This window comes from Salvelinus alpinus, chromosome 20, assembly GCF_045679555.1.
Source record: "Salvelinus alpinus chromosome 20, SLU_Salpinus.1, whole genome shotgun sequence".
NCBI classification, from domain to species: domain Eukaryota; kingdom Metazoa; phylum Chordata; class Actinopteri; order Salmoniformes; family Salmonidae; genus Salvelinus; species Salvelinus alpinus.
Window position 1 is genome coordinate 50792781 of NC_092105.1, and position 9616 is coordinate 50802396.

The window sequence follows — 9616 nt, forward strand, 5'->3', positions numbered from 1 at the left end:
ATACTGTATGCCACTCTGACATTGCTCATCCTAATATTTATATATTATTTAACTAGGCAAGTCAGTTAAAAACAAATTCTTATTGTCAATGAAGGCCTACACCAGCCAAACCTTAACCAGGACAATGCGGAGTCATTTGTGCGTCTCCCAATCACAGCCAGTTGTGATACAGTCTGGAATCATACCAAGGTCTTTAGTGACGTCGCTAGACGTGCGCCTCTCGGGAGCCCACTTAATTCCGTTATTTTACTTTTAGGTTGTGTAGTGTTAGATCTTACTGCATTGTTGGAGCTAGAAACACAAGCATTTCGCGCCACCCGTATGTGACCAAAAAAAAAAAATGTATACCTTGCCGAAACCCGGGATCGAACCAGGGACCTTTAGATCTTCAGTCTAACGCTCTCCCAACTGAGCTATTTCGGCGGTGAGTTAACGTTGACATGATAGCTTTATCTACTAGGGAAGAGAAAAATAATTAAAGGGAAAATTTGTCACATGCGCCGAATACAACAGGTGTAGACTTTACAGTGAAACGCTTACTTACAAGCCCTTAATAATAATAATGCAGTTTTAAGAACAAATAAGTGTTAAAGTATTTACTAAAATGAACTGAAATAAAAAATGTTAATAACAAATCTGTATGTTTCTGTAAACTGTGAAAACGCATCTACAAAGTCATAGAATCATAATATCAAATCTGGCCAGCATGCTACATATACATCTTCATGGATTGGCTCACATCAGAGGGCCGCCACCCAGTGACGTTTTTCCCTAGCCAACGCAGGGGATTCTGGGAGTAAAGGCTGAGGATCAACGGGAACGTAATAATGGAAGGGGACACTAAACACCGAACTATTGTAGGTGGAAACACAAAATCCGTAATCTACAAGCATATTTCTGTGAGAAGTAAATGGTATCACTCCTGTGTCACAATTATTTCGTGAAACATCAAACGCGCTCTCTGTATGCGAATGTAACTAACGTTAGCAAGTGTGGCTAGCCAGCCATAGGTGGCCATTGTTTTTGTTTAGTAAACGAAGTGAAAGCAATATAAAACCAGTGTTTTCCCCAGCGGAGGAAGGGCCCAGCAGAGGGGCAAACTGTTTGAGTAATGCGGTTTGGTTTATCTCGGGAAGATGGATGAAAAGTCCACCAACCAACACCGGCTCTATATTGCCCTGGTGATGGTGTTGCTCTTTGGCGTTATTGTGCTTCAGTACGTTTGTCCTAGCTCCGATTGCCAGCTGTTGCACATAGGATCATTGTCCTCCAGGTCGGGCGGCAATGCCATCGGGTCCCGGGGAGAGGTAAACGACATTGGCCTCAGTGGAAAGGACCCGTACGTCGCTGAGGACGGTGCCCTAGTCCGGTTCGTTCCCCGCTTCAATTTCACAACTTCCGACCTCAGTCGCCTCGTTGACTTCAATATCAAGGGAGACGATGTTATTGTTTTTCTTCACATCCAGAAGACAGGGGGCACAACCTTTGGTCGACATTTAGTGCGTAATATTAAACTCGAGAGGCCTTGTGAGTGTCATGCTGGCCAAAAGAAATGTACCTGTTACCGGCCAGGTAAAAGGGAAACGTGGCTTTTCTCCCGGTTCTCGACAGGATGGAGTTGCGGTCTTCACGCGGACTGGACAGAGCTGACCAACTGCGTACCGTCCCTCATGAACATGCGTGAGCCACCCAAGAAGCCTACAGTTCCCAGGTGAGTGTCACTCAAGAGTATAGCGAGGAATGGATTTGACATGAATTGTAGGTGAACATCTCAATTTGTTCAGCATCTAATCCCTATATTGAATCCACAGCTCATATTTAATTATGTATGATCTGTGAGTGGTTATCGTGATTTTGTCTGGTAGTGTTTGTGTAGCTTCTCTCATGTCTGAGTCAGTGTAAAATGTGTTGTGGGCCAAGTTGTTGGGAAAAGGTGTGTTTTTGGGAGGAGTAAGAATGAAATATTGTTGTCACTCTGCATGAACTCACACTTTGAAGGCATGATTGGGTGTGTGGGTTGGGTGATCTGCAGAGAGACTGGGGCAGACCAGTGAGAGGGTTGGGAACTTGGAAGAAGGGTGCATACAGAGTCTGTGTCCCAAATTACCCCCTATTATTCCTCTATAGAGTCCACTGGTTTTGATCAGAGGCCCTGGTCAAAAGTAGTGCACTTTATAGGGAATAGTATGCCATTTGTGATGCAGACTCGTTGAGGCCATTTAGTTGGTTATTATTAGTTAGGTGACATTTCAGAGGTGCTGAATCCAAAACCCCAAATATAAAGACAAATGAACTGATCTAGGTCTCTTCTCTCAGCCGGAACTACTACTACATCACCATCCTGCGTGACCCGGTGTGGCGCTACCTGAGCGAGTGGCGGCACGTGCAGCGCGGTGCCACCTGGAAGGCCTCCCTGCACGTGTGTGACGGTCGCTCCCCCACGCTGGCCGAGCTGCCCAGCTGCTACCCCGGGGATGACTGGTCGGGCTGCTCTCTGAAGGATTTCATGGACTGCCCCTACAACCTGGCCAACAACCGGCAGGTCCGCATGCTGGCAGATCTCAGCCTAGTGGGCTGTTACAACGACTCGGCCATGAGCGAGGACGAGCGCTGGGCCGTGTTATTAGAGAGCGCCAAGCGGAACCTGCGGGGTATGGCCTTCTTTGGACTGACGGAGTACCAGAGGAAAACCCAGTATCTGTTTGAGAAGACCTTCCGCCTGGCGTTCATCGCCCCCTTCACCCAGCTCAACGGGACGCGGGCGAGCAGCGTAGAGGTCGCCCCTGAGACGCAACAACGGATCCGCCAGCTGAACCAATGGGACGTGAAGCTGTACGAGTATGCACGCGACCTGTTCCTCCAGCGCTTCCAGGTGGCCCGTCAGCAGGAGAGGAGGCAGGCCAGGGAGAAGAGGCAGCAGGAGAGGAGGCGGCTTCGAGGGAGGCTGGGGTCAACTAGGCTGGGGATAAGATGGCCGGTGGCGATGTGGCCCAGCGACAAGCCCCAGTGGACAGAGACCCAGGCCGGGGAGGCGATCACCACCCACCTACGACCACCCTCCCCAGAGATGAAGCAGGAGAGGGAAGGTGGAGCGGCGGTGGAGGCTGAGGTGCAGCTGCCAGAGTGGTGGGATCTGGAGGAAAACAGCACCATGGAGGACTACATGGACAATGTGGAACAGTGGCGGTAGTAGTGAGAGGACCAAGCTGAAGAAGGAGTGAGCCACGTGAATTTTCCAGGCTTGCCTTGTCTGCACAGACATTATGAGTGTGTCCCAATATCTCCTTTCTCCCGAAGTGTGCACATGTTCACGTCCATTCGTGATTTTGAAAGGAAATGACTGGTATAAGAAAAATGTGGTTTTGCCCATTGCCTACACCAATCCAGCGCTATTAAATATTTGGGGGATAATGAACAAATGCACACTTCAGGAACAGAGAGATATGGGACACATCCATTTTCAAAACTCAACGCTAACCACGCACAGCTCCCTTTAGCCTGCATCCCAACCTTTAGTCCAGGGGTTCCCAAACATTTTTGGCCCATGACCCTATTTTGATATGTGAAAATTCTCACGACCCCAACCGTGTGAAGTTTACATTGGCGGTCAATTGAAAAACATTCTAACCGTATTTCTGATTTTTATTCTCAACCCACCATCATATCCTTTTTAATGTGGGGCCATGACGGTCAATTGCAAATTAGTCTGACAAAATGTATCTCATCTCACCACCACTAATGAGAGGGGTGTGCTTGAGGGGTGTGCTTGAGGGGTGTGCTTGATGCATGTCGCATCGGAGCTACTCAAAGTCAGGGGACGTGGTCGACAGTGCGCATTTAATCTCCCCTGTCACATTCAACCTGGATCGATATTTGTTTTTAATGCAGACGAGAGCACTGAGTCAGCGTACCATGAGTTTTAATACTCGGAGGGAGATGGCACAGTTTTCCCTTTGAGTTAGGTCACAAAACTCCTCCATAGTGACCTGTGAATCAGCTGTGTCATTTCACATGTCAACTGCGCCAGGATCACAGTCAAACGGATTTCCATCTGTATAGTTTTTTTCTATTTCCCCTGCATGCTTGCGTTCACTTCCCCAAATATGTCTGTTACCTAGGCAAGGAGACACATTTTCTTTTCATTACACAGATAGTCAACAAAGTCTGTTTTTACATCCATTGCGAATGACAGCCGTTCCCCTCTCAATTCGAAAAAATCATTCCAACACTACCCCGCGATAACCACCAAGCCTCGTGTGAAATGGAACATTGTCATGCTATGATCCCATATGTCCACATAATTTTGCGAACAGGCTTACAGTTTACAATAAGTTACCTGCTGCATATCTCCAAGTTCTGTGCACAGCTCTTTTGCCGCCAGTTGCTCCTGGTGTATCCATTATTGCTCACTGGGTGTGTCATACAATGTGTCCATATGGCAGGGGGAGAACACATTCATAACTAGAGTGCAGAGGCCTGCCCGCCGTCCCGTGATAGATGGATCCCCAACTGTGCAAAAGCCCACCATTCAATCCCATGGAATTTGTTTTTCGTTAATATAGCCACGGGGCACACTGAACATCCCCTGTGCCGTTTCATGCTCGTGAATCGTGAGACAGGACAATATGTGAATCGTTGTGAATAGCATCCCCCGACATGTAGTGAACAAAAGTCAATGCATCTCGGCCCTCACAGCTAGCATCCAATTGGAGAGCATAAGGTGGGGAGTTATCTGACAAAGGTATTGATGTGAGTTTGTGCCTCTTCCTCACCACATTGTTTTCACCATTTCAATTGTGGCCGGTAGTATCAAAGTCTCTGAAATAGTGTATGGTTTCATAGCATACTGGGCTTAGCCCTTCACCGTGGGAATAATTTTAAGTGCAATGGTCAAGTGTGGCCTTTTTCAATGATCTTAGGGCGCTCTCTGGTTGAATTTCACCTTTTTAGAAAATTTGAATAATTTTCATCTCGATTTTTAAGGAGAACCACATTACAATGATTTTGAGAGACAAAGACAATATTTTAACAGGATTTTGGAAATTCTCCTGCGACCCCAACGGGGTCACGACCCCTAGTTTGGGAACCGCTGCTTTAGTCCATGGCCAGTTTTCCGTTTCGCTATACCTACTTATGTTTCTTGAATGTAATTTTTTTCCATGTACTTCACTTACCCAGATTGTGGCCATGACATTTCTGAGAGAGAATACAGGGCTTGTCCCAATTGGCACCCTATTCCCTAATATAGTGCACTAGTTTTGACTAGAACCTGGTCAAAATTAGTGCACTATATAGAGAATAGAGTTTGGGACAGACGCACCACCAATCCCATTCCCCTCACAATCACCCAAGCCTTCTGAGGAGATCCCTACGGTTCTGGTGCAGAACTGTTGGTTACTAGTACAGAAATGTTTTACTTATAATAATTTTGATATTGAGGTACAGTGCAGAAGTATTCAGACCCCTTGACTTTTTCCACATTTAGTTACATTACAGCCTTGTTTTAAAATGTATTCAGTTTTTTTTTTCTCATCAATCTACACACAATACCCCATAATGACAAAGCAAAAACAGGTTTTAGGATTTTTTTCAAAAAAAAAATATATATATTCCAATGTACATTATTACTCAGAACCTTTACTCAGTATTTTGTTGATGCACCTTTGGCAGCGATTACAGCGATCTAGTCTTCTTGGGTATGACGCTATAAGTGTGGCACACCTGTATTTGGGGAGTTTCTCCCATTTCTTCTCTGCAGATCCTCTTAAGCTCTGCCAGGTTGGATGGTGAGTGTCGCTGCACAGCTATTTTCAGGTCTCTCCAGAGGTGTTCGATCGGGTTCAACTTCAGGCTCTGGCTGGGCCGCTCAAGGACATTCAGAGACTTGTCCCAAAGCCACTTCTGCGATGTCTTGACTGTGTGCTTAGGGTCGTTGTCCTTTTGGAAGGTGAACCTTCGCCCCAATCTGAGGTCTTGAGCCCAGGTTTTCATCAAGGATCTCTGTGCTTTGCCTCGATCCTGACTAGTCTCCCAGTCCCTGCCACTGAAAAACATCCCCACAGCATAATGCTGCCACCACCATGCTTCACCGTAGGGATGGTGCCAGGTGTCCTTCAGACATGACGCTTGGCATTCAGGCCAAAGACTTCAATCTTGGTTTCATCAGACCAGAGAATCTTGTTTCTCGTGGTCTGAGAGTCATTTAGGTGCCTTTTGGCTAACTCCAAGCGGGCTGTTATGTGCCTTTTACTGAGGAGTGGCTTCTGTCTGGCCACTCTACCATAAAGGCCTGATTGGTGGAATGCTGCAGAGATGGTTGTCCTTCTGGAAGGTTCTCCCATCTCCACAGAGGAACTCTGGAGCTCTGTCAGAGTGAACATTGGGTTCTTGGTCACCTCCCTGACCAAGGCCCTTCTCCCCCGATTGCTCAGTTTGGACGTGCGGCCAGCTCTAGGAATAGTCTTGCTGGTTCCTAACTTCTTCCATTTAAAGATTATGGATGCCACTTGGGGACCTTCAATGCTGCCTAAATTTTTTGGTACCCTTCCCCAGATCTGTGCCTCAACACAACCCTGTCTCGGAGCTCTACAGACATTTATTTTGACATCTTGGCTTGATTCTATTTTATTTTTATATGCGCTGTCAACTGTGGGACCTTATATAGACAGGTGTGTGCCTTTCCAAATCACGTCCAATCAATTGAATTTACCACAGGTGGACATTATTTTTTTAACCAGGCAAATCCGTTAAGAACAAAATCTTATTCACAATGACAGCCAAACCCAGACAACGCTGGGCCAATTGTGCGCCTCCCTATGGGACTCCCAATCACGGCCTGTTGTGGTACAGGCTGGAATCGAACCAGGGTCTGTAGTGACCCCGCTAACACGGAGATGCAGTGCCTTGACCGCTGCGCCACTCTGGAGCCCATGATCAATGGAAACAGGATGCACCTGAGCTAATTTGAGTCTCTTAGAAAAGGGTCTGAATACTTTTGCAAGTTTTTATTTTTATTTTTTTTAAACATTTAATAACATTTCTTTAAAAATAAAACAGTTTTTGCGTGTAGATTGAGGAAAACATTTTAAATAGATTTATTTTAGAAAAAGGCTAATGTAAAAATGTGGGAAAAGTTAAGGGGCCTGAATACAACTGGTTTTGTTTGAAAGAGAATAAGCTATGTTTTTGTTTTCACTGAGATTTTTGTATTTGTATTATGCTACTATTTTTGTCATGACTTAATGTAGGTAAGGGTAAAGCTGTTGAATGATTTGTCGGATGGCATGCAGCTTACAAATGACTGAGAAAGACTTAAGTGATCGTGTGGAAAGAAACACATTTCTCACTAAATTATATGAATAATTACCTCAATCAGTAGCACACCTGTCTGTTATATTCACTTCTTTTTGTGCTATCCTTGTCCTCACTTTTGTATATTAAACAAAAATAATTCACTGGTGTCATGTCTTGTTACTAATATGCATTAGTGTGTTGGTATGTCCACATTCTTACTACACATGTGTAACCTACACACTTGTCTCTGGTTGGTACAAATGTGAAGTTGCCAGCCAGGTCACGATTGGACCATCATAATCCAGTTGTCTCATCGTTGCCTTCTCTGTTTGCTCCAGCAGGAGGTGCCGAATCCATGTGACCACAACTGTCTCCACTGAAAATGTAATCTCTAGTTTTTTAAATAAATCTGTTCTAGTCTAAATGGTAATCCCGGTCTGTGTAAATTATACTTTGGATGTATTACTTGATTGTGCAAGGAATAAATTGATGGAAATCTGAATGCTGTACATGCTACAATAACACCACAGTGCACCATGCCATAGGTACCATGGGTGCGTTTTGGAACATTCAGATAGAAATATGCTATGTAGAATGAACATGCCTCTTTGATGTAGAATAAGGAATCACATCATCTTTGTTCATGCCATTTCTATCTGCAACATTTGGCCACTGAATGTGGCCCTGGCATACAAGTAGGGTTATTCTTAGTTGTGTCTGGCACATCTCATTTGGGTTGAGGTCTGGTGATTGTGGAGGCGAGGTCATCTGATGCAGCACTCAATCACACTCCTTGGTCAAATAGCCCTTACACAGCCTGGAGGTATGTTGGGTCATTGTCCTGTTGAAAAACAAATGATAGTCCCACTAAGCACAAACCAGATGGCAATGCGTAACGCTGCAGAATGCTGTGGAGGTATGTTGGGTTGTGTGCCTTGAATTCGAAATAAATCACTGACAGTGTCCCCAGCAAAGCACCATCACACCTCCATGATTCACAGTGGGAACTGCACATGTGGAGATGATTCGTTCACCTACTCTGCGTCTCACAAAGACACGGCAGGTGGAAACAAAAATCTCAAATTTGGCATCATCAGACCAAAGGACAGATTTCCACCGGTCTAATGTCTATTGCTCGTGTTTCTTAGCCCAAGCAAGTCTCTTCTTATTGGTGTCCTTTAGCAGTGGTTTCTTTGCAGCAATTCGACCATGAAGTCCTGATTCACGCAGTCTACCCTGAACAGTTAATGTTGAGATTTGTCTGTTACTTGAACTCTGTGAAGCATTTATTTCAGCTGCGATCTGAGGCTGGTAACTCTAATGAACGTATCCTCTGCAGCAGTGGTAACTCTGGGTCTTCCTTTCCTGTGGCGGTCCTCATGAGAGCCAGTTTCATCATAGCGCTTGATTGTTTTTGCAAGTGCACTTGAAGAAACTTTCAAAGTTCTTGAAATTGTCCGTATTAACTGACCTTCATGTCTTAAGTAACGATGGACTGTTGTTTCTGTTTCCTGTTCTTGCCATTCCAGGTGACTGCCTCATGAAGCTGGTTGAGAGAATGCCAAGAGTGTGTGCAAAGCTGTCATCAAGGGAAAGGGTGGCTACTTTGAGGAATCTAAAATATATTTAGATTTGTTTAACACTTTTTTTGGTTATTACATGAGTCCATATGTGTTATTTCATAGTTTTTATGTCTTCACTATTATTCTACAATGTAGAAAATAGTAAAAATAAAGAAAAACCCTTGAATGAGTAGGCGTGTCCAAACTATCGACTGGTACACCATTAGCCCAACACATGATACATTTCTGAAATCCTCAAATGTTTCCTAATCACGCAAAATTGAATTGTCATTGGGGTACAATTAGGACTAAAATAATGCTGTCCCTGTTTGTCTAACCTGCTGTTCCATTCTACCAAATGTGAACTGAAAATATGGTTTGGACTCAGTGTACGCAAATATGTGTAATGCCTCCTGTGAATATGATATCAATATTTTGTGTGTGTGTGTGTGGTTAAGAAACATCTTGAGGATTTCAGAAATGTATCACATGTTGGATAGATGTCGAAAGAGGTTACAGAAGACGGAAATGTAAAAAGCGTCCCCCTTATTCCATATTCACCCTAGATCTTTTGAAGAACTACAGAATGTATAGGTCTATTGAATTGCAAATCAATAGACCTATTTGAACACGTTTTTTGATAGAAAATGTTCCCCATTCTTGACTGACAGTTATGTACAGTAATAAGAACATTGGCGATGTGGAAGTCTGATACTAGATTTGTACTCTAACTCCTGGCTTCGCCTCATTATACATATTCA

The 9616-nt window shown here is 44.5% G+C and overlaps 1 protein-coding gene and 1 non-coding gene across 2 annotated transcripts; one reads left to right on the top strand and one right to left on the bottom strand.

Annotated features, from left to right (window-relative positions):
- Positions 1 to 350: 350 nt before the first annotated feature.
- Positions 351 to 423, bottom strand: trnaf-gaa (transfer RNA phenylalanine (anticodon GAA)). Its single transcript has one exon. It is a non-coding gene; the product is annotated as a tRNA-Phe (tRNA).
- Positions 424 to 767: 344 nt separating this feature from the next.
- LOC139547053 (heparan-sulfate 6-O-sulfotransferase 2-like) lies at positions 768 to 7454 on the top strand. Its single transcript, XM_071356109.1, has 2 exons — positions 768 to 1711; positions 2317 to 7454. Exons 1-2 carry the CDS (start codon positions 1137 to 1139, stop codon positions 3188 to 3190), a joined length of 1449 nt encoding a protein of 482 aa, XP_071212210.1. The 5' UTR covers positions 768 to 1136; the 3' UTR covers positions 3191 to 7454.
- The last annotated feature ends 2162 nt before the right edge of the window (positions 7455 to 9616 follow it).